General features: G+C 38.0%; 1 protein-coding gene across 1 annotated transcript in view; it reads right to left on the reverse strand.

Moving 5' to 3' along the window:
* The window catches only part of CFAP20DC (CFAP20 domain containing), a 75,171-nt gene that overhangs the window by 35,248 nt on the left and 13,498 nt on the right, over positions 1 to 26,425 (reverse strand). The window contains exons 5-11 of the mRNA XM_009905960.2: positions 24,661 to 24,775; positions 22,427 to 22,583; positions 18,796 to 18,957; positions 11,474 to 11,610; positions 9,686 to 9,866; positions 8,980 to 9,126; positions 3,538 to 3,869 (exon numbers count right to left, since the gene is read on the reverse strand). Of these exons, the coding sequence (XP_009904262.2) occupies positions 3,538 to 3,869; positions 8,980 to 9,126; positions 9,686 to 9,866; positions 11,474 to 11,610; positions 18,796 to 18,957; positions 22,427 to 22,583; positions 24,661 to 24,775 (1,231 nt within the window). The remainder of the gene's footprint in view (positions 1 to 3,537; positions 3,870 to 8,979; positions 9,127 to 9,685; positions 9,867 to 11,473; positions 11,611 to 18,795; positions 18,958 to 22,426; positions 22,584 to 24,660; positions 24,776 to 26,425) is intronic.

The raw sequence follows: 26,425 nt of genomic DNA on the forward strand, positions 1-26,425 counted from the left end.
CATTCTAATGCCTCTAGATGGTCACCAGGAGAAGATGGGATAGAACCCCTTTGTACACTGAGATTTAATACTGAGATATCTGAGTGCAAATATCAGCCCTTGTAAGGGTACATTATCTTAATTTTTCCTTTATTCTTCAAATTGCATAAGGGCAGAAAAATTATCAGTTTTCTTCATTGAAGGCTTCATGGATTAACTTGCCTGTTACACTTAAAACAGTATTTGTGACAGCACTATGTAATGTGGTCACACCTGCCACTCCACACACACCTGTCACTCCACATACAATTCCAGCAACCAGCAGGATTTCTCAGTTTTGCTCTGGTTTGACAGGACCCATAACTGATGCCATGACAAGTTTAATTATACAAAGTCTCTGACAGAAATGTGAGTTGAAAACATGGACATTCACGTAATTACAAAATAAGTCACTTGATGGTGAGTGGTTCAAAGAGGAGAAAATTTTTATCCCCTCCTGATTATTTGAATCTGATAATTGAGTAGCAGCATTGAACCCTTTCAGTGACTGATTAGTAACTACTGAAAGTAATTTATCTGTATTTTCTCCTCCCCAAAAGCCTGAAGATACATAAACCGTATAATTCTGTCAGGTACTGTGCATATCTTATGGCTCTCACTATATGCAACATAAAGAGAGTCAATGCTCACTGATTTGAAATTTATTCTGATGCATAACCTGTCTCTTATATTTTACAATTCCATAAATACTTTTTGTAGATAATACTGACTTTACACAGATTTAATAAAAAAGAACATAATTCTCCTTTGCAGCTCCACTAGCTTCCCATGTACAGTAGGATGAAACTGGGATTTAGTCCCTTCGACTGCACCTTTTTAATTCATGATGTAGTGACATAAAAAAACCCAAAGAAAACATTTGGCCTTTTTACCAGTCTAAGACATTTATGCATCTTATACATAACTAAAAACACATGCAAAAATCTCCTTTTTTTTTTTGTTCAGTTTTGACTGGTTTTGTTAATCAGAACTATTTCACTTATTTTCCAGGAGGAAGGCAATTTATGCTCACATGACATTATTTAAATTGTAGGTTGAGATATGTAGCTTATTGGATATAGTTCCAGAGCGTTAGGAAGAAATTCTTCATAGAGTGATTGCCCATTGGAATGGGCTGCCCAGGGAGGTGGTGGAGTCACCATCATGGGAGGTGTTTAGGAGGAGACTTGATGGGGTGCTTGGTGCCATGGTTTATTTGATGAGGTGGTGTTGGATGATGGGTTGGATGCGATGATCTGATCTTGAAGGTCTTTTCCAATCTGGTCTATTCTATTCTATTCTATTCTATTCTATTCTATTCTATTCTATTCTATTCTATTCTACTCTACTCTACTCTACTCTACTCTACTCTATTCTATTCTACATCTCTATCTGTTGCACACAAAGGTAATGTGTTTGAATTTCAAAGGAAGCTTTAGTACAATGACCATGAGAAACAGTAATAGTGTTAAAACCTGTAGCAATATAGCTTACTTCCAGCATGTAAGATTAATATATACTGTTAAAAAGCACTGAAAGATTCAGCATAACTTAGTCGAATAAATATTTTGTCATGTTAGTGAACTGGGAAATGTTATTGTTGAGCTAAAGAATGTTGGTAGTTTTGCAAAGATACCCTAAACTGTGCTAAAGTAGATACTGTTAAGTCAGCAGTCTATGTTCAGATATCAGGGCTTTTCCTTCCTGTATTTTCAGCGTTTTAAATCAAATTGTTTTCTAGTTTACTGTAATCTGAATATTAAGTGTTTATCCAGTATAAAGTTGACTTCAAGAACTAAGACAGAATGTACCTCCACAAGGAGGATGAATATGGGCAAAATATGATTGCTAAGTCATTTGTTGGTTCAGTGACTTCTTTCACATGAAAGAAAGGCTTACCTATGAATTACTAATGCAGTAGTTACACTGAAAAAAAAAATCATAATTTGTTAGCATGTGGTAGATTCATTCAATGTAATTATCTTCTAGCTTCCTGAGAGAGTGATTGCCCATTGGAATGGGCTGCCTGGGGAGGTGGTGGAGTCGCCATCACTGGAGGTTTTCAGGAGAAGACTTGACGGGGTGCTTGGTGCCATGGGTTAGTTGTTTAGGTGGTGTTGGATTGGTTGATGGGTTGGACGCGATGATCTTGAAGGTCTCTTCCAACCTGGTTTATTCTCTGTATTCTATGTACTCTATTCTAATTCTAATGCATTGCCAGCTGCAATGCAGTTTGCATCCAAAGGTAATGAATGAAAGGCTGTTCCCTAGCACACTTCTGACATAGTCAAAGAAAATTTTTAGTTTATATATCACCTTAAATCTTTTTAAAGAAGTCAGGGAGACAGAAGCAGAAGTACTTGGCTACTCCTTTCTCTTCCTGGGCTTGGCACTGGATCTCTGGGGCAGGATGATAGCTTGAAGGCTAGCTATTGTCTTCAAAAATGGCTTAAGCACAGCAAAGTTTGGTGACTAATTTAGCTCTGATTAATATAAACATTTAGTTTGCTTTACAGTTCATCATTTAAGTGTGACACATGCACTGTGTTTTGAAAGACACTTTTATCTTCATTCACTTACCATAGCACAGCCTTTACCTGTTTGGTACCTCTTCAGAATTTTCTGTTTGTTATTTTTATGCTGCTTTGGAGACTTATCTTTATAAAGGACTTTAACAGCTCCTCACTCCCCACACCCCCCATCAGCAAATTTGGTTTTGCAGAAATACAGAATATAGAGTAGTTAATTTCATTCCATCTTTCTATTATGCAACTCATTTGCATTTTACTTCTCAACTATGAGCAACAGATCAGAATGCTAAGAAAAACACTTTATAATTAAAAAGTATGCTAGAATGTTCTCCAAGGTGGAAACTTTTAGCAGTTACTGTAATGACACAATGCAACTATTCAGTGCATTGGCAGTTTGGTGACTTTCCATTTATAGTATCAGCTGATACATTTGTTAAAAACATTTCTTTCCTTTCATTAATTTTATTGCTGAAAGATTTCCACATTGCAAAAGGTGCTGATGCTGACACAGCTCCGACAGGATATAAAGCAGAAATACCAATCATCAAGTGACATTAAAAGGCTGAAATTTCCTAATTCACTTCTGACAGTCTTGGTGAGCAAAACATTCCCTGCTTTGAGTTTAGAAAGCACAATGAAGCTGTATGTACTGCACCCTTGCTCAACCGTAACGGACTTCAATCTCACTCAAATCCATGATGCAGGCTTCCCTAAGATCTTTTGCTGTAATGAAGCACAACACTCTCATCTCCCTGTTAGCACAGGGGCTGACAGACAGCTAGGTTTCTTTTGTCTACTTGTTACAGAGGGTATACCTTCACTTTTGCTCCTGTATCCTGTTAGACACAGAAACCTGACAAAGACAAATCAACTTGTAGGTATATGTGGAAAAGATGATTTATCCTCTCTGTCTAGCTTGGAGACAGAATCTCAATGTAGGAGTTTTAGGAGGAAGACTATAATGAATTAAATGTACAAAGTGGCCTACCTCTCCACTGCTGTCAGTTCCTTCAAAGTTATCCTCAATTTGGGTTTTTCCATGTATTCCATTACTGTCTTGCTTCAAATCCAAAGGGAAAATACAAGATTCTGGTGACATACTGGGAGACATCTCATGAGGAGCTGAGGGAGGCCTTGATGAAAATGTGAAAATCTCTTTATTATTCACTTGGTGATCACCTGTTTCATTGCTGTGATCTTCAACAGAGGTGTTCTGTGGTGAAGTTAAATTACAGCATGTTGAATCTTCAGTAGCTATGAACTGCTCACTCCAATCCATCTGCATATTCTTAGTGAAACTTTCTGGTAACAGGCATTCATCTGAAATGTACAACATTGATTTTAATGCTAAATATGTAAAATAAATGTTACCCTGATCTTTGTTCTGGAAGTTGTACAGCAAAGTAACTTTTTCTAATATAAAAACACCCTGATAAACAGATTTATACAGTTGGAAGAGCGATAAGGATGTGTGGAGGCAACAAAAAGATGAGGTTGCTTTTCTAACTGAAGTAAGGTCAATCAAAATATTTCCAGATCACAATTCCACAACTCCATGAGCTATGATATGTGAAATGCAAGAAGCCTGCAACTTGCAAATCTGAAACTATTTAGCTCTTACAGGTTTGATACTGTTCAACTGAATTTCATTCCAGGAAAAGAGAATTTTATCTTTTTCTATTGGCATATTTTGTGGCTGACATTTTAAAAAGTAACCACACAGAGTTGGTGAAAAGTTCACAATATTACAGTTTGCTGCTTCTTCACTGCTGAACTGCTACTCTTTATGTCCAGAACTTACGTTTAAATCTCAATTTCCAATTACAGCGCTGATGAAAACGTGTCACATGAAATATGTATGAAGATAACACTTTCACCACGTTTCCCTGAATGCAGGCAGTACTAACCTGCCAATTTTAAAACAAACAATAAACTACAGAAATAGATTTAAAGACTGGGTACGCCAGATAATAGGTGACTTTTACACTTTTATTGTTAACTTGTATTTTACTGTTTGGAATTATGGTATATTAAAAAAAATAATTGTCAATTTGATTGATTAAACCCAATCTCAAACAACATCTGAGAAAAGGGGAATTGCTCAAGTATGCAATACTCCCTTATCTTCATTAAAGGTAGTGTCGTGTGGATTATTCACTAGATCTTGGAACTTTCTGGCTCCATAAAACAAAGTTACCACCAACCGTATAAAAAAGCCTCAATAACAATAAAAAATACTGAAAATGTAATAATAAAGTAGCACTGCAATAATAAAATACTTGCTATCACAGAAGACAGCAGGTTTACTATGATATTCTAATCTTTTTAGTTTTGTTAGAGGTAATTATTACTTCTGGCAGATTCAGTGGCTTTGGAGGGGAAAAAATAGTCTGAACCATCATAATTGAAGGCAAAAGAAAAGAAGAATGAGGTGCCAGAAGAAACAGCTGTCTGTTTATTGGGTTGCTCCAGTTCACTGAAGACAGCTAGTGAAGGTACCAAACTTCAGTTAATACCCTGAAAAGTAGCTTGAACTAGGAACCAGTGAGAACCAGGGACTTAATGCACCTTGCACATTCAGGGTTTGCACCTCCTTCTTCCAGAAGAGACTATTTTTCAGACTACATGAAGACCATCTATAGTCAAAAATCCCAAGGGCTTTTTTTAGATTAGGTAATCATGCTGGTTTAAAAGAATTTATTTAGATAATTTTCTATTGTACATAAAGTATTTTGTAAATATATAGAAATCTCCTCTTGCTTTTAATTACTAACAGACTTGAAAGATGAACTTGTAAGTAATGCCATTTGTTTACAAATATTTTGGACTGTTTTTTTCAAGAGTCTCAAGAGATGAGTGAGAATATTCAAAACTTAAGGACCACCCTTCATTTGAGTAAACTCAAGACCCTGCATTCTGGCCAATAACAAGCTTTTGAAGAATTCTCCTGTCTTTGATCACTCAAGATTGTGTCACACTCCTCTGACTAAATGTTTTTCTTAGTCAGGAAATTAGAATTACATTTGAAAGGTTGTACATAAATAAACCAAATGAAATCATAAGAGGAAACAATCCTGAACTCAATTGTCAGTGTTTTTATGCTTCCCCTATATTTTAGTATCTCCATAAGCTGCTATTTCAGGTAATCGTTTACTCTATAAAAACAAAACAAAAGAGGGCTCTTCTCTTGAGCTTTTAACATGAAGCTGAATACAGTATTAACATGCTCAAAAGAAATGACTCAGGAACATTTTTGCCCAGCTGATTTTGTAACCAAACAGGATTAAAAATCTCTTCTGCACTAAATCAGTATTTTAAAATACACAATCATTTGTCCACTAGAAGTATGACCCACCAGACCTGAAACTGTTTTGAATGTCTTTGGCCCTGGAGTTGCTGCCATATTCTGCAGTCCCAGAAATCACAGAATCATAGAATCACAGAATCAATAAGGTTGGAAGAGACCTCAAAGATCATCAAGTCCAACCTGTCAGCACAGACCTCATGACTAAATCATGGCACCAAGTGCCACCTCCAATCCCCTCTTGAACACCTCCAGGCACAGTGACTCCATCACCTCCCTGGGCAGCCCATTCTAATGGCTAACAACTCTGTGAAGAACTTTCTCCTCACCTCAAGTCTAAACTTTCCCTGGCGCAGCTTGAGACTGTGGCCCCTTTTTCTGGTGCTGGTTGCCTGGGAGAAGAGACCAACCCCCTCCTGGCTACAACCACCCTTCAGGTAGTTGTAGACAGCAATAAGGTCTCCCCTGAGCCTCCTCTTCTCCAGGCTAAACAATCCCAGCTCCCTCAATCCCTCCTCATAGGGCTGTGCTCAAGGCCTCTCCCCAGCCTCGTTGCCCTTCTCTGGACATGTTCAAGAGTCTCAATGTCCTTCTTAAATTGAGGGGCCCAGAAGTGGACACGGTGTGCAGAATCACTGTGCAGAAGTGCCATAAAAATATTACTTACCCTCCAATGACAATTAGCTGGATGACTGTATGTGAAGAGATCTTTTCCCCAGCTATTCTTGATGCTAAATCTAAAATGCTTTTTTTTTTTTTCCTTTTTGGTAAGGCAGTGATATTAAAATTTTCAACTTGCTGCAGTTTTCAAGAGAAAAAATATCATCAAAACTTAACCAGCTAAGAAAGTTTTAGCTCTTTTTGCAGTTTTCCCTGTTTCACCATTTTGCAGTCTTCTGACCCATGTGGCACCCACCCTTCTGCAAATTAATTTAGGCATGTTATATGAGGTTTCAATAACAGTAGCTTGACTAAGACCAAGACCTATATAACATGCAATGGTTTAGTAGCCAGAAGATCATTTACCCCATCATGAAATTTGATTTGACAGGTATCATATTGTCTTTCAAGTTTTCAGTATGCAGTAACAGTTCAGACCTCTGTAACCAGCCTTCTGTGGTATGGTTATACATTTAGTGTGCCACTGAAAAATGATATGTGTGGCACTGCCACAGACATCCAAAATGATGTTGAGTGAAGTAATGTCTTTACCCAAATCTAAAATACCCCAGAAATACAAAGAACTGCTTTAAAAGATTTAGTGCCTGCATTATATTTAGCTTGAATATTAAATTTTTAGTCTAACCTTCTCTGTAAAGAACATCTGTTTCCAGAGATGTTGAAGAAATATACTTGGGTTAATAAGATAAATGCAAATATTGGTTTGTATACCACAGTACTCAATGAAATACGCAAAGGAGGGCAGAAAAGTCTGGAAGGCTTTAAGATAACATTTTGTGATGGCTCCAGAGCTCAGCAACTTCCATAACCCAGAAGTAAGTGTAGCATTTTGCTCATAGTCTACAAGTGAAAGATTGGGGTGTTTTGGACCAAACCAAATCCCATTATCTCTCCACCACAAACTCTACTGGAGCTTCTTTTCAACTCAGCATTTGTATGTCAATTGTAATGAACGAACTGGAGTCCCCTCTTCGTCAAATATGCAAATTTCTGTGTAATCACAACATTGCAGCAAAGAAGATAAACGCAAGAATGATCACCTGAACATCTAATTAGTCTCTCTACACAATCAGACTTATGCTGAAGCTTCTAATTGCAGCTGACATTTTAATGAAGGTTTCAGCATGGCATAAATAAGATTGGAAAACTATAAACAGTGCTCACTCGTTGTATTTTTCCATTGCTTGGAAACCATTTACCTTGATAAAGGTACTGCACACTTGCTACAGAAGACATGCTGATTTGTGGTCTATAACAAATCTATTACTATAAATAGCAGTCACTAACCTTTAAGGTACTAATAACAATTGCTTATGAAAGCTCCCCTCCCTCCATGAAGTGTAAAATAATTTTCACTCAAGCTAACAGCAGAAAAGTGCAGCACTGCCCCAAGATCACCACAGGACATGGTTGCACAGCACTCAAGAATACAATAAGAGGTGTATTATAGGTCTTGTTCATACAGCTTGTTTGGACCACAGTATAAATAGGGAGTCAGAAGTCATATAAGCTTGAATTTGCTTGGGGAATGTGGAACAAGGAACACTGCCTCAAAATTCAGGAAACAGGAAGTAATTAAAAATTCTCTGGAAGACTCTACTTGCCTTAGCATCTTGCACCTTTTTCATCTGAATTATGAAACCCAGAATATCATCTATAGATGACTGACATTGTCATAGCATATAATTGCTTCTGAACATCCCAAGGATTAAACAAAATGGAAATAACTCACAATGTGAACTAAAATGTCTTTGATCAGTTTTGAGTAGACTTGAGTAGTCTGCCCACTTGGTGGGCAGGACTTGGCAGAGTAGTCTGCCAAGTTGGTGGCTATGCCTTTTAATAGAAAGTCACACTACTTTTTGATGGAGACAAGGGCTATTTTTGCCTCAATAATGTCCTTTCCAAACACAAAGGCTGAATGGCACTGTATGACAAAAAATATCCACACCTTTTTCAGATAGGTGTGAAAGGGAAAAAAGCAATAATCATAAGCTGAGAATATTCTTTCTGTGAATAAGAAGAAAAAAGAAAATTCACAATGGAACTTTAAAACCAAAACAAATGAAAACTGATATTAGACTGGCCCCATAATTAATATCCTAAAGTCTTATCTGGGACAAGTAAAATTTCTTGTGTATTTGATGTTTGGAGTCTTTAGCGTTGAATTTAATAGGGATTTGAAGAACAAATTATTTTTAGTTCTTTGCCTTTAATCATGAAGCATGGAATTTTTCTTTTTTTTTATTCATTCACTGCTCTGGTACTCTGCTTAATCCTGCAAATCTTTATCAATGCTCAAAAGCAATTCTGTCACAGGGTGTTTGATTTCCATAATCCCCCCCAACACAGACATTTTTATTTTATGTGAACTGCTTCTGGGTCCTTTGAAATTTACAACAGACAGTCCTCTATGCCACACATAACACAAAATGAGCACCATACCACTGTTTATCTCCCATGTGTCTTTGGCTGTATTTTCTGGAGATAATCTTCTACGACTGTTCTTGACTGCTGATGGTCCTTGTGGTGAGAGGAGTTGAAGATATGCTCTTTCACTCTCAGAAGTTTTCTCAGTCTGTATTGCAAGGTCTGAAATACAACCCAGAAGCTTATGAAATGCCTGTTAACAGTCACATTGTATGCCCTTCACACTTTAGGCATGGAAAAAAGCATACAGAGCATAGTCCTGGCATACAAGTATCTTTCAGGAAGTACAGGAACCTTGTAGGGCAGCAGGAACTGATGGTCACAAGAAAGTAAAAATGTAACACTAGGTATGGAAGAAGGGCAAACCATGGATGTTATAAAAAGCAGGCTTGCAAAACTCTGCAAAATCATCAAGAACCACTGCAGTAGCCCAGTTATATGCACAGTATGAGGGACAGTGTAACACATGTATAAGCTGTGGCTACTGCCAGCAGGTGGTGATCCCTGGCTCAAACACAATACAAACACCTGCAAAGGGAACAAGCATTTATTCAATCTCATCCAAAAGAGTAAGCCATGATTTAATATAAATGTTTTCAGTAATTAACAAGGAAGATCAAGGATTAGAAAACCAGAATAAAATCTCAGATTCTGAAGACAGAATAATGAAAATTCCAGGGCACTTTGTGAATTCTACATATGCTTTACTTTATGCTCTTACCATTTAGAGGTAGATCTCTAATTGTTTTATGAGTATTTCTTTTGACTGCCTCATCAAAAGAATCTCTGCATGGTGAGAATGATAGCTCCAATCCCTCAACGTTTTGTACGGATTCAGTCTCCCTTCTTGAACTCTGAAGTCTGCAGGTTCTAATATCTTTGCCACCCCAGGTCTTTGTTACCTTGAAAGACATTATTTTCTTACATTATTTTCTTAATGAAAGACAAAACCACAGCAGCTCTCAAAACACTCAGAGGCAAACATGCTTTTTGAATTAAGCTTGTTTCTCAAATGAATGTTTCCAAATTTGTTCTTTTAAAAAGGTGGTCTTTTCAGGAAACCTTATGGTAGGTAGAGGTCTGTGTGTTATCTTCAGGCTTCACAGATTAGTACCAGGCAGGGTTGTTTGGTTTTGGTTTTGGTGTGTTGTGTTGTTTGGTTTTTTTCCACTCAGTGAAAGGAAAGCAAGGCAAAGAAAAACATTAAAATTCACTATCTGGATAAAAAGAATGCAACTTGTGGCTAGTCTACACCTCAGAAAGGAGTCTTTTCTTCTCCGGAGAAAGGAATCACGTTTTCTATCTTGGCTTTCAGCTGACTTCCTGGAGAAGGGTCTAATTCCTTTGGCTGGATCCTTTATTCATGGTGTTAAACTGGAAATTACAGAACCAACCAGATTCCTAAAGCCTGCATATTGTTTGCTGACAGAGTGAGACCAGCTGTTTTCTCTGGCATTGTAACTGACTGCATCTCATGAGCTACTGTATGGCTGACTATCATCCACTTAGAGCATATCAAAATGCAGAGTTTCTGCATTTTCCCATCACAAGAAAAAGTATTTACCCACATAGAGAAAAATTTTAGCAGTCTAGAACAAAAAATTAAGAATATAATAATGATAAGAAATCACAGAGAAATTTCAGTATGAAGAAACCTCTGTAGGCCTAACACTGCAATTAGATCAGCCTGTTCCAGTCAAGTTTTGTTATCTTTGAGAGTTTTAAAATTTCACAATGTCTGACTCTGTTGCAGTACTGAACTACTTTATTGGTACACTCTGTCAGTTACCCTGCAATTTGGGCCTGCAGCCTCTTCCTTGTCACTGCACCTCTTAGAAGAATCTGGGACTGTGACCTTCACAACCCTGCATTAGTTTATATAGTAATAATAATAATAAAGCAGGTTGGAAGAGACCTTCAAGATCATCGCGTCCAACCCATCAACCAATCCACCACCACCTAAACAACTAACCCATGGCACCAAGCACCCCATCAAGTCTCCTCCTGAACACCTCCAATGATGATGACTCCACCACCTCCCTGGGCAGCCCATTCCAATGGGCAATCACTCTCTCTGTATAGAATTTCTTCCTAACATCCAGCCTAAACCTCCCCTGGCGCAGCCTGAGACTGTGTCTTCTTGTTCTGGTACTGGCTGCCTGGGAGAAGAGACCAACATCCCTCTGTCTACAACCTCCCTTCAGGTAGTTGTAGAGAGCAATAAGGTCACCCCTGCGTCTCCTCCTCTCCAGGCTAAAGTTGAAGTAGCTAGATTCTTCCTTAGCCTTCCACAGGTTGAACAAACCCACACCATCTGTGGAAGCCACCAGGGCATTTTACTTGCCCTCCACTGGATGTTGTGGCATCTCTTGCACTGTGTTCACAACCAAACACTACTCCAGACACAGCCTCACATCACTGCTGAAAAAACACTTTAGTTTTAGCTTCTCCGTCCATCTCTTCCCCTTCAGTAGTGCCAGCAGTTTTGTTGTAATTTAAGCTTTCTTACCTTTCCAGATACCTTTGCACTGACTTTTCTACTTGTAGCTGGAGGTGTCCCAAGGATCTTTGATCCAAATGCAGTATGTGATACAACCTGAGCTTTACTGCTGTATATATTGCCTTGTCCCCTACTAACTGGACTACCTAAGGAAAAGAAAAAAAGATTTACATTACTTAAAAGAAGTAAATAATAATAGCTTGTCCAAATCAATTGAAATAAAAGAATATTGATTGCTAAACATCATAACATTTATGTCCCCTTATGGCAAATCCTTAGGACTATGTGGGAATAGCAAGCAGACATTTTATAAAAGTGTGTCAACACACAAGCAAGAAAATTCTGCCCTATTATACAGACATATTTTTAATCTCCTTGCTTTAAAGACTTATTTATAAAGAGGCTATTTATAAACAAAGAAGATTAAAAAAAAGGTGTGCATGATTTCTTTAGAACTTCAGTCAAAACCTAAGTTCTGACAGGAAGACTAACTAACTCTAATTAATAAATAACAGAATAAATAAATAAGAGCACAAGAAAACTGAGGCAAAGTCGTCAAGGCATCACTCACAGCTCAGAGGAGAACTGCTTATGTGCAGCTTACTTTCTGAAATTACTATTACCAGGGCTGAGCCCTAATACTGCAAACATGCTCTACTCCTGTTTAAATGTTCTACACCCTTCATTATTTATTTTCTTACTGTTTAAAATGCACAGAAAATGCCAACCAGTCTGAATGAGAAACAAAAACTAAACATGGAATGCAGGTGAGTGTTCTGCAAAAAAATTAAGAGAGATGGTTATGTATTATTACCAGGACTACCCATTTTCCTCTTTTTTAATTCTCTTAGATTGTCAGTGAATTTGCCTTTTCAGAGCTGATAAAAAGTGTCTCTTCACATTAATTTATAGGTAAAATTTACAATGCCAGAGGACTTTTTTCTTGCTGCAATTTCAGTGTAAAATTGCAATCTCGCTTCAGAGTTCTGACACCTTCATAAAACAATCAAGTAGAAATAAAACATATTGTTGAGTCTCCTAAGCATTTTTTTTTGGTAGAATTATTTCATCTAATTTCAAGACTAGCTTTATTTCCAGTGTCATCAAAGAAATGAAAAAAGATCACGCATGAGCCGCCAAACACCATTATTTACTGTACTAATAAGCAGAAAAGAAGCCACTTTCTGCCATTACATTCTTCCCTTTTTCCTGATGTGGCATTTGGTTGCTGCTAACAGCTGCCATTTCACAAGATTAGATGACCTGTCTTGGTTTAACATCAATTTCTTTAATTTGCTGACTACCTTGGGATGTTGTTAGCTCCAATTATAAAAGCTGATTTGCATGAAAATCTCTCTTTATGAACACATTAATTGACTGCAATTAATTACCTACATCTACACATAACAGTGTGTTGATAGCATAATGAAATAATATGTTTAATTAAAAATGGATGATACTAAAAAACTAATGTGGGCTTTTGATTATCAAATAAACAAAAAGTTTCGCGCAGAGAAAGGACATTTTTCCAACTGAAATGTCCCCAAACTTATCAAAGCCCCCATTCTCAAGGAAGCAAATTTGAATAGCATGTCTGGAACAACACATGCTGTGTTCATAGAATGGGATTAACAATAAAGGTTAAGCCTTAAGCAGAATGCATTTCACTTTCACGCAGGTCAGGGATCTTACAATTTGTTATTTTACTGCGTATACTTAGGGGCTATATATCTATGCAGTCCAGATGGTAAACCCTCAGCCTTGTTTTACATGGACATTATTTTTTCTGTTACAATGTATCATTCACACTATTGTGCTCAGTTACTTTCAACAGTACATTTTATTTTAAAAAACAGCCATGATGTGTTGACTTTTGAATACGGTCACTGAGAAATGGAATTCCAGAGTTTCCTCTGCTAATTCAAAAGCAAACTTAGGATTAAACTTCATAAGAAAACTCTGGCTTGACTACCTGGAGAGCACTGACATTTAAAAAATATTGTCTTTTAATACTGCAAAATGGTATTTGCATGTGAAAAATCAAATTAATATAATTTAAATAAGTAAATGTATGAAGTGTGTTACTCTAAGCAAAAACTGAAACCCCTTTCTATACATTTTGACTGCTGTCGTACAAAGACTGCCTTTGCTTATGAGGTGTAATGGGTTGGGGCAGATCCCCTCCCCACCACAGGCAGAAATAACGACTCAGGCAACCGGATTGCAAAAGTGATGAAAGTTTAAATAGAAAGCAGTGACAAAGAAAGATCCCATCCCCACCTGAGGGTGCATGCAAAACCCCCAGGGCTCCTTCTTCCCCCTCCCTCTGCTGGGCTAGTCTCAGCTGGCCAGGCCTGAGTCTGCCCATCCCCCTGTGGCCTTGGGCCCAATCAGGCCCATGGCCGGGAGATCTCTCCCCCAGTTACCAAGTCTCGGAGAGGGAAGGAAAGAGGAAGTGCCAGACTCCGCACTGGATCTTATAGTGGTGCAAAGAATTATGGTAGGAAATACACAATTTCCTGTGTCCATCCCTCTGGGCTGGACTTCTGGACACAGGAAGTGAATGCACCAGGGGGGCACCCAGCTCAAACTACAACAGAGGTGTATCAAACCCCAGCCAAAGTTAACTAGTCAAATAAGCATTGCCAAGGCATCTTAGTGGAGATGATATCTTTAGGAGTTGTTTTTTTTTTTTTTTTCATATTCTAGTAAGAGCAGAACTAAAGAAGCTTAAAAAGCATTTTCTTAAATCAAAGTTATTCTCAGAAGAAATAATTTTATTCAAAGTTCATTTTTCTTTAGCGTTTCATGAGATGCCACACCTGAAATACTAATGTTGGCTGTAATAGTATAGTCTATTGCAGTACCAAATTTCACAGTTATCATTCTCTAACTTCTCTTATTCCTTTGGTCAATACTTTGCACATGTACTTGCAGAGCATTTTAACAGAAATGACGGAAATTATTATTAACTGAAATCAAACAATAAAGATGAGAATCCTCAAGACTGAGAAAGTACTAAAAACATTAGAAAAAACAGTCTTCCTTGTCTACAGCAACACTTCTAACGCTTCCTACACTGATTAAGTTGTATTGGAAAGGGATTCTTTATCTAATTTGCTTGCTCTGACCCACTTCTAAGCTTCTTCACACGTACTTCCTTCTCAAAAGATGTTCTAATACCCTGCTTTAGTATGACACATCAATGGCTCATAAAAGGTGGTATAGAGTAAGGGGAAAACAAAAAATGGAAGACATTTCAGTTATTAGATGGGCCAGATTAAAGGCTGAGTAACAACTAACCCTATATTATATTATAACCCTATATTATACTGTGACAGGTTGGACTCGATGATCCTTGGGGTCTCTTCCAACCTTAGTGATACTGTGATAACAAGTAAAAAACAGGAGAGGAAAGAACATGCCTGCAGAGAGAGATTTTAGCTGTGTATTTTTCTAAGCTTTAGCAGCAAAAAGTTTATGTATTTTTAAAGTTTGGGCTGAAAGTAACAATGAATTCAAGATTTCAAAAGGGACAAACCTCTCAGTTCTCCATGAAGGACATAGAATACATAGAATACATAGAATAAACCAGGTTGGAAGAGACCTTCAAGATCATCGCGTCCAACCCATCAACCAATCCAACACCGCCCAACTAACCCATGGCACCAAGCACCCTGTCAAGTCTTCTCCTAAAAACCTCCAGTGATGGCGACTCCACCACCTCCCCAGGCAGCCCATTCCAATGTGCAATCACTCTTTCTGTATAGAACTTTTTTCTAACATCCAGCCTGAACCTCCCCTGGCGCAGCCTGAGACTGTGTCCTCTTGTTCTGGTACTGCTTGCCTGGGAGAAGAGACCAACATCCGTCTGTCTACAACCTCCCTTCAGGTAGTTGTAGAGAGTAATAAGGTCACCCCTGAGTCTCCTCTTCTCCAGGCTAAGCAACCCCAGCTCCCTCAGCCTCTCCTCGTAGGGCTTATGTTCCAAACCCCTCACCAACTTTGTTGCTCTTCTCTGGACTCGTTCCAGCATGAATCAGAGCATACATAATATGCTCACTCTAAAATCCATTACAACCTTCACATATTCCAGGATATTTACTATTGCAAGAGTAAAAAAAAAAAAAAAAAAAGTAGAGAGATTAGTTATGTGCAACTGGATTTACAGAGCCAGTAATATCCCAGTAGTGAGGAAATTGTATTTTGTCATGTTTAGAATTCTCATCAATGAAATGTACTAGTGAAAAATATGACATTGATTTGCTTCCTCTTTGAAAATGTAGCTGTTGTCTTCAAAACTCAATGACTGATTTAAAAGAATCTGATGTTGTTCAACTACAAAAACCCCCTGTCAATAGCTGAAAATTTTCTTTCATTCTTTACAGAGTCATCTTAAGACCACCACTATTTATGAATAATTTTATTACTGAGTTCCATTAATGCACAAAATCTATGTATCTTACTCTATTGCTATCATCTAATGGTGATCTATTTCATTACAAAATCATTTTAAAGAGATATCCATTATTTTGAATCAAAACATTAAGGACTGTGCCTTAATGAAATCACGCTATTGACTTTACTGCAGGTAGTAAGCAATGCAGTTTTAAACCAAAATAGCAGCTTTAGTAAAAAAGCTATTGGATAACTCAAGTCTATTTAAGCAATTTTGTATTCAGATCTTGGCATTTGCTTCTATAGTTCATCTTCTACTGATTCTTGGCATACAGATTTTATGCAGGCAGACATGCCAACTTAAATACAAAAACACGGGAAGTGCCCTTCTACAACAGGCCAATAATCTGTTCAAAATCCAGCTTCAAACAATGGCCAAATCCAAATGCTTCAAAAAATGGCACAAGGTAATTTCAGTAGGGATTTATGAAATGATCTGCCTTCTACACAGTTCTCAGAAGAAGGTTTGAAACACCTAGAAGTACAAGACTAAATTTTCCTTTCATATTTTCACTGGTGCTAAATACTATGATATGGATATTACTCTTACTCACACAGTATCACAGTATCACAGTATCACCAAGGGTGGAAGAGACCTCAAAGATCATCGAGTCCAACCTGTCACCACAGACCTCATGACTAGACCATGGCACCAAGTGCCACGTCCAATCTCCTCTTGAACACCTCCAGGGACGGTGACTCCACCACCTCCCTGGGCAGCACATTCCAATGATGAATGACTCTCTCTGTGAAGAACTTTCTCCTCACCTCCAGCCTAAACTTTCCCTGGTGCAGCTTGAGACTGTGTCCTCTTGTACTCATATAAAAAGCCAACTGATTTTAGAATCTTATTAATTTCTTCACTTCACTAGCTTATTGGAGTGGTAGATTCCATTTTTTAAGCCATATTCTGTGGATCCTGGTATTTTCTTTTATCAGTTTTTACTTTTTAAATGCATTGTCACATCAAATAATGTCTTGTTTTCATGCCATGAGACAGAAAAACAGCCTTTACTGAACTTTATTTCCAAATCACTAGTTCCTTTATAAACTATCTCAACTTTTAAAGTTTGAGCATATCTTCACAGCAGATTTTCATTCATGCTGCTTCTCTCTGAATCACTTAGCTGTCTGTAAAATCTGAGATGGTTTAGCTGATAATGTATTATTTCAGATAATAATGCAAAGCTGATTTATTTAAAGGTTTGATACCTTTTCTATTTCATATTAATTTCATCCTCCTGCTACCCAGTATCTTAGTTTTGAAAAAATGTAGCTACATATTAATCTGAGAATTCCACTGAGCTGTTATCTATGCTGATGATGACCCTTCTTCCTCGAGTCATTTAATTTTGACACTTTAAAGCTCAGCTGTAGTTAACATTTGTCCCCCATGCACAATCTTTTGCATTTATCAAAGTGAGATTTTACACGGTATCATGTTATGCTTTCATCTAGTACAGTGTTCTCCAGCTCAGAATTTTTCAACACAGTGTCCACAAAAGAAATAAACCCAGAAAACAGAAATTCATCCAGCAAAATGTGATGTTTCCTGTATGTTTACCTGCTCTGCAGTTTTTCATGACAAAATTACGCAGGGCCTGCCCATCTTACGAGTTTAACTCTCTCTGAAGTCCTGCTCTTTACAAACCTAGTGTCTGTATCTGTGTCCAGTTCTGGGCTCCTCAGTTTAAGAAGGACATTGAGATACTTGAATGTGTCCAGAGAAGGGCAACGAGGCTGGGGAGAGGTCTCGAGCACAAGCCCTATGAGGAGAGGCTGAGGGAGCTGGGGTTGTTTAGCCTGGAGAAGAGGAGGCTCAGGGGAGACCTTATTGCTCTCTACAGCTACATGAAAGGAGGTTGTAGCCAGGTGGGGTCTGGTCTCTTCTCCCAGGCAACCAGCACCAGAACAAGAGGACACAGTCTCAAGCTGTGCCAGGGGAGGTTTAGGCTGGAGGTGAGGATAAAGTTCATCACAGAAAGAGTAATTTGCCATCGGAATGGGCTGCCCAGGGAGGTGGACTCACTGTCCCTGGAGGTGTTCAAAAAAGAATTGGATGTGGCACTTGAAGCCATGGTTTAGTTGTTATGAGGTGTTAGGTACTAGTTAAAAGGTTGGATTTGATGATCTCTGAGGTCTTTTCCAACCTGGCTGATTTTACGATTCTATGATATGAAAATTTGCTCCCACATAATTCACTTCTCTTTTGAGATTATCCATAATTATAATAAATGATACAGCTCCTAGAACAAAAAACTTTTGAGGCCTCTTGCAGTTAGCCTTTAAGTAAAATTAATTTTAATAAAAAATTGAAATTTGATCTTCTGTCTGCTTTCTGTCTCTTAGTTTTTATCTAAGTCAATAGTTTGGATTTTGGCACAGGAATGCCTAGCTTCTTTAATAAGTCTCTTGTATACAATGGTGTCAAAATCCACATGGTATATTTCATTATTTCTAGCTTACTTCTAGTTATTCAAGTAACACCAAGACACCAGTAGGACAAAATTCCCTTTTTCAGAGTATAAGATGAGGAGACTGTGTGGTCATATTGTTAGAGGTTTCATTAACAAAAACATACTCTAGAAAGAACTGTAGCAACTGAACAGCCACACTTCAAAGTACATTTGGAAGACCTACCTCAAATATTGTTGTTATAAATCCCATGCTTGAATTAGAATTGTTCAGGATGCACAGAGATCTCTGAATCCATACAGTCCACAGACAGATGTGTCTATGGGCTTACGATAACACAGCTATGCAAGAGCTGTCCTGTGTTATTTTAAGACTCTGTGACTCTTCCACAAGAAATTCCAATCTTTTTATGCATACTATATGGAAAACATTCATAGCATTTGAATACAATGGAATACCTGTTTCTTGCACCGTTACTGGATCTTTCCTGGATTTCATTCCTGGCTTTTGCATTGTAGTCAAGTTCAGCAGTTGTGTGACTTGTGGCACATCAGTATTTAGCTGGCAGGTTTGAGGAATAGCATCTGTGGGGCCACATGTCATGAATGGGACACATACACCTACAGTCAAAAAACAAAGGCTTTACTTCACTCAGATGATGCAACGTAACTACATCCCACCTACATCATTTGTATTTGAACTTTATGGGTTTAAACGCTTTAATAGATTACAGTAATTTGAACTCTTTGTTCCAATTATTCACTTTTAAGGCAGTAAGAATGTAAATTTTTTAACCATATTGTGTATTTTTTTTTAGGCCAATATCTTTTGAATATATTTAAACTAAGAAATATGCACCAAGGGCTGAAATGGCCATAGGAAATAAATTTCCTTGTCTGAGTACATGAACAAGAAAAACAGACTCACAAAATAAATTTTGTTCATTTTTCTTACAACTTGGCTTTAATTCCAGTACTGATGATATACTTATTTTCAGATAAAAAGAATACTTGAAAATGCATTGATAACAGTGGGACTGAATTAGCAAATACAGAAATCCCATGAATGAAAAGAAAGAATCTGACAAGCTTTAATTCCAAACTTTGGACACCATTATACTTCCATGCTAAGCTAAGAGCTGTCCATCTATCCATCCTTGTGACACCAGGTACGAGCAGAGCATATCTTTTCCAGCCTTAATGATTCTAGGTTATCTGACTATCTTTGCTTTGCCTTTGCTAAGGAATGCATGAAGAAAGGTATCCAGGGTCAGAACCATACTTTATGTTCTGATGCAAATTCATTCTGAATTTATAAGACTGGTAATGAACATTAGCCTCTTTGCCAAGGATAAGAAGAAGAAAGCATATCTCCAAAATCAAACACAAATAATGGATCAAGTAAAGAGAACCTAATAGAAAAATTTAAAAGTCCCATGTCATATTTCAGGACTAGACACAGTTTTTCTACCATTTTTTCATTAAGTCAGTATATTATTTATTAATGCAAGAAAATGCTTAGCACCCATATGTGACTTTGAGATTACTATGGAAACCACAAACTATGTATATGTCAAGTTGTATGCTTCAATATCATGGGACAGACAAGATGAACTCTTTCCTCCTTCATCTCAATGATTTCATACAGAAATAATAACTAACTGTACATAGTTTCTCCTTTCCACTTGCTATGATTTTAAGAACATAAACCACACTGTGTACGAACTACTAAGGACAACACACACATTGCGCATTGAAATCATTACTTCCCCCACCTAAGAGATTCAAGCAGAGAATTCAACCCTCATTTCAAGTTGCAATGTCATTGCATTTGGTGGAGCTCAACTAATTGATCCAATCATCTGAGAGGAAAAAAAAGCTTTATCAAATCACCAACAGTTAACTGAAAGTTAATTAATAATAACAAAACCCAACTGTTGTTTCCCTGTAATTGGGTATGAAGTACAGAGTTATTTTAATGCAGACAAGTCTTGAGCTGTAACATAATTTTAAGACTTGCCTAGATAAGGAAATTTGTGAGCATACAGAAAATACTAATGCCCACCAGCTGTGTAATAATCATAGAACTGATAATACAGTAATTAAAAGTGCAATATTTTACCATGCATACAGTTTATTAAAGCTGTCTTCTCATTATGGTAGCTACACTTTGGAATTTTGGGACTCATTTAGAACATTTATGCATACTGAAAAAACTATTTAGAATGGAGGACAGAAAAAAAATGGCATGAACAAAATTAAAGCCAGTGAGGCCTTAGCTGCAGTTTCTGATGAGAAATGACCAGATTTTCTCTGTAGCAATTCGTTGAATTAACCCTTTTTTCTCCAACTTCACCAACAAAAAAGAGAAGTAATCTGAATGATCACATAATCACAGTTATTGGTATAGGGTTTCCTAATGGAAAATACATTGTTATACTTACAGTACAGCTAACTACTCCTTCTTCAGTAACCAGAACCCTTTTTTTTTTCAGATGCTTTCTTCAAAAGCAACAAAATGAAAATTTGGGTGACACCGAAGCTGAACTATGCTTACATTGTTTTCTACAATAAGGAAGTGCCAGCTATGCTTTTTCAAGTCCTCCTCTATTACTGCAAATATCAGTGAGGTCTGAAGTTGTCTCCCTTGGAAAATAATGATTCCAGATTATGAGGCTAGTTTGGATACTGCTAAACCATTGGCCAGTATCCGGCCCTATTTCAAATATAATCTCTCATTTTTCAGCTCACCACCAATATTACTTTCCCAACGAGCAAGAGTACTTTAGGATAAATGGATTAAAGATCACAGAGAGGTTTTTTGATGGTTTCATAGCTCTGCTTCTTTCTTTCTTGCTTGCTTTCTTGCTTTCTTACTGTATTACTTTGGCTGCTGATTTCCAAAATTAAGAAAACAAACAGCAAGTGACCCAAGTTCAAGTATTCTTCTTTCCTTTCAGTCCCTGCAGAGGGACCTCGACTGACTGGACAGATGGGCGGAGTCCAATGGAATGGCATTTAACAAGTCCAAGTGGCACTATGGCCACTACATCCCCATGCAGAGTTACAGGCTGGGGTCAAAGTGGCTGGAGAGCTGCCAAACAGAGGGACCTGGGGGTGTTGATCGGCAACCGCCTAAACATGAGCCAGCAGTGTGCCCAGGTGGCCAAGAAGGCCAATGGCATCCTGGCCTGCATTAGGAACAGTGTGGCCAGCAGGAGCAGGGAGGTCATTGTGCCCCTGTACACTGCATTGGTCAGGCCACACCTTGAGTCCTGTGTCCAGTTCTGGGCCCCTCAGTTTAAGAAGGACATCGAGACACTTGAACATGTCCAGAGAAGGGCAACAAGGCTGGGGAGAGGCCTTGAGCACAAGCCCTATGAGGAGAGGCTGAGGGAGCTGGGATTGTTTAGCCTGGAGAAGAGGAGGCTCAGGGGTGACCTCATTGCCCTCTACAACTACCTGAAAGGTGGTTGTAGCCAGGAAGGGGTTGGTCTCTTTTCCCAGGCAACCAGCACCAGAACAAGGGGACACAGTCTCAAGCTGTGCCAGGGGAGGTTTAGGCTCAAGGTGAGGAGAAGGTTCTTCACTGAGAGAGTCATTAGTCATTGGGCTGCCCGGGGAGGTGGTGGAGTCACCATCCCTGGAGGTGTTCAAGAGGAGATTGGACATGGCACTTGGTGCCATGGTCTAGTCATGAGGTTTGTGGTGACAGGTTGGACTCGATGATCCTCGAGGTATCTTCCAACCTTGGCGATACTGTGATACTGTGATACTGTGATTTTCTTCTTGGACGAAACCTTATTTCTATCAGCATAAGATACCCTCATTAAACAAGCTTTCTACATGGTAAATCTAGACAGAATTTCACCAATAAAATATTTCTAAGGAAGTAAATGGTTAAAACAGAAGTACATATATATCTAATTTTTCATCTAAAATCCAACCCTAGTAGACTTATTGTGCTGCACTACCTCTACCTCATTCATAAAATGGTGTAATCTTTCAAATTGCTAATCTGAGGAATAAGAAGCTTTTGATTTCATAATATGAACAGTTATGATTAAGATTACATAGTAATATAACATACCATCTTCCTCAGATGTATCACGAGGCTTGGATTTTAAAGTGAAGATCTTTCTCAGTTTACAGTTGGCTGAAACAGTAATTCCATCCAGAGACTGGAAAACAGCTCCTCTGAATATTTCACTGGTGAATGCTATCAAGTCAATACACATATTGCACCACTAGAAAAGAGAGACAATACTCTTTATTAAAAGCCAAACACTAATCATTGCAGAAGAGCATTAGTGTATAGTTCTCTATAAATGAAGTCTCCATGGAGTATTAGCTTTTCACAGGCTGTACTTCACAATGCATAACATTTGTATATTACAAAAGACAGTCCTGTATTTGCACTTATAACAGTTATTTATACAAACAAATCAGTACCTGTGACCCAGTGACTGCCAGCCCAAGTGAGCTCTGTTACCTAGCATAGCCACATTGTGTTTTGCAGCTAATTTAGGAGAAATTATATTGCTGGTTTTTATCATGGGCATTTACAGGTATCTATTTTGCAAGTGAAGCACATTACACTTCTGTTATCATCCCAGAAAAACCCCACAGTTTCATAGAAAACAAGTTAATATCACAAGCAGAAGAACTAACCGCACATTGTTTCCTTGTGGCGTTATGTTTTCCATTTAGAGTCTCTGATGTTTAAAACCACACAAGCTCATAGTTCCGGAGTCCCTAACAATTCCCCTCATTGGTTCTGATATCTAGTGAGGGATGAGCTGAAGCTAATGCATCTTCTATTACCAGGAAATAAACAGAGATGGCCTTGAGCGGAAATGCAACCATTTTCAAGAAATTTGCCGAGCTAATATATTTGATATGACTACTCATGTGTAAAATTTAGTTGACCAATGGGTTGAGGTTTTATTAAGGGAGAAGAATACTAAGACATTATGATTATGCACGCCTCATTTCCTTATAAAGCCAAGGTAAAAGTACTAGTTTCTAAATGCCAAATGGCATTTTCTTGACAGAAATACAGGTGCACACACAACTGCTCAGCTTCCAAGTCTGACATTTTGAAAGGAAAGGAATGCTTTGAATACATTAAGCAACAGAATGGAAAATGCAGCATTTAATTAGAATTGCTGGGGTTGAAAAATAGCATCATTTATAAGAAGCCAGCATATGAAGATGTAAACTATATTCTCCTGATGGAACAAACAACATATCATACCCTTACTCACAACAGATCATACTGGTAATAACGATCAGCTTGTGAGTATAAGTGAAACTCTCCGTGCCATGTAAAAGATTCATCTAATCACTGAAAGCAGCACACTCCTTCAAGTAAAAGCAACAATAAAAAGGCAGAAAACCATCTATAAGAAGACAGAGAAATATTCAGATATGCTAAGAAATATAGACTTACCCTGTAAGGTTGGTCAAGCAGTAAGGTTATTAAAATGTTTTCTAATTAAAACTGATCAGAGCATTTAGATCTCTGATTAATGTTTTATTATCTAGATTAAAATATGCAGCTGAAGTTCACATTCTAATTGAGTTTAACTTGGTGTACGTCAATGCATACTTTACTCTTGAACCACTTGTGCTAGCCTGACATCGAGATGCACTGACTGAAATTATACTTAGAGAAAAATGGTTCCATTTCAGTGGCTCTTGAATTCAGATGCATGATCTGATGCACACTAATCTGGAAAAAAATATCCAACTGCTTCTTCCCACAAAGCAGAAAATTCCTGAAATCTAAAATTTTCACAGCTGCCTTCACCTAAACTTTCTTAGATGAAGTCATAACTTCAGAGGAGAAAAGTACCATTTTATTTTCATCAGTTTGACATAAATATTGTTTTATACATGCCAGAATCTGAAAGACTCTGCAGCACATCAGCCACGGTGTACTTGCAGCTCCAGTGAATGTAATAACAGGTCGATACAGGAGAAGGTACATATGAACAGCAGCGCTATAATGAAGAAGTATCAGTGACACAGAACTCAGAACTTTACAGGGGCTGAACAGACAGCAGAAGTGAAAGATAAACACATCACGAACAGCATTAATCTTGGAAAATGGGAATGACCTCCTTATGTTAGAAAAAGGGTAGAACAGCAGCATTATTAAGTGGTTCTGATACAATCCAGGGACACACACACTTATCTTTAATCAGCAGGAACTGAATTCTAAACCAAACAGTAATTTCAACAGGTCTATAAACTGATAAAATGGTTCTGATATAAAAGTGTGCTCAAGCACAGTTCAAGGAATATTCTCAAGGTACCTACTATTTTGCGCTTGATCATAACCAGAGGAATTATTGCATGCAGAGGGGTTACGGACACCTCCTTGCGGACTGTTGATAAATACAATCTTCTTTTAATATTTCCTAAATCAGTTATCCTATAAGAAAAAAAAGCAGGAGAGAATGGAACAGATCTTTGTCAATTCAATAATCCAGTATCTTTGGGCAATCACCGAAAACCAATTCATATGCAGAACCTTTGTGTCAGTGACAGCGAATGTGGAATTTAAGAATTACTTCTTTTACAAGATGAGTAATGAGATTTCTTCCTCAAATTCAAACTCTGTGGCTATATTCCCGCATATATGAAAATCACTTTACATGCTAATTTTATTTCAACAGTCTACACTCTTTGCTAGATTTCCACAGCTCTTCAGACTATAAAAGAATTCAATTTGTACGAACCGAGAACCTGGTAGCCTTTAATAATCACACTTGTTTCTGCCCCTTAAGCTTATGTTGGCTTGGGACACATTGTCACCTGCTAACTAGAAAAACATTATTTACTTTCTTTTCCTAAAACCACCTCTGCCATTTTATACAGACTCTTTGTCACCTTAAAGACAGACACAAGGCATTTTCTGTCTCTTTTACTGCCTGAGCACTTATCAAATGTGAATTACAATACATAAGTCTATGGCTCACTGTTCAGGTCATCTCACAATGATAGCAAGGACACTGAATCTGAACATTTCTAATGGATTCAGACTACAGCCATGATCACAAAGATTAGGTTTCCCTTCACTGATAAAGACACTAATTTTTATGGTCTGTTTCCTTAAAGTCTTGTGACCAGCTGTCCTGGTTTTGGTGGGAATAGAGTTAAATTTCTTCAGAGTAGCCTGCATAGTGCTGGTTTAGATTTGTAAACAAATGTTGATACCATAGGGGCATTTTAATTATAGCTGGGCACTGCTTACACTGAATCAAGCCCATTTCTGCTTCTCACCACCCTACCAGTGAGTAGGCTGAGTGCTCGAGCAGTTGGGAGCGGACACAGCTGGGACAGCTGCCCCAAACTGACCAAAGGGATATCCCATACTGTATAAAGTCATGCACTGTATATAAAGCTGGAAGAATAAAGGGGAAAAGTTCAGAGTTATTGTGTTTGTCTTCCCATGTTGCTGTAATGCTCTCCGGGAGATGGCTGAACACCTGCCTGCCAATGGGAAGTACTGGATGCATTATTTAGCTCTGTTTGTGTGTAGCTTTAGCTTTACCTGTTAAGCTGTCTTTATCTTAACCCTCTCAGTCTTTTGCACTTTTACCCTTGTAATTCTCTCCTCCATTCCACTGCAGGAAGAGTGAGAGAGCAGCTGTGTGTGGCCTAGCTCCCTACTGGGTTTAAACTACATTGGCAGCACAACCTTGACATTTCCCAGCAGTCCTACCTCATCATACCAGAGAAGAGACATTAAAGGATGTATGAGGAAATGATGATTAATTTACCTTGAATATACCTATTTTTAACAGATGAGTATTTCTCTGTGATTAGCAGCCCCTCTGAGAAGATGACAAATAATGACAACAAACAACTCTGTCACCAATTAGTGTTGTTAGAAGTAATTACTTATCTTTAGATGCTAGGTTTTACTTTAAAATTGTGAGACTGCCCTGCAGATTTGTTACTGAAAACACTTTTTCATTAATAAGGGCTACCTGCAACTTAACTAATAAAATATTGGCACCCAAAATGTGCAGATAAGCAGTCTAAAATGTCCTCGGGTTTCCACAGGTCACCATAAGAG

This window comes from Dryobates pubescens, chromosome 1 (genome assembly GCF_014839835.1).
Source record: "Dryobates pubescens isolate bDryPub1 chromosome 1, bDryPub1.pri, whole genome shotgun sequence".
In the NCBI taxonomy this organism is placed as follows: Eukaryota; Metazoa; Chordata; class Aves; order Piciformes; family Picidae; genus Dryobates; species Dryobates pubescens.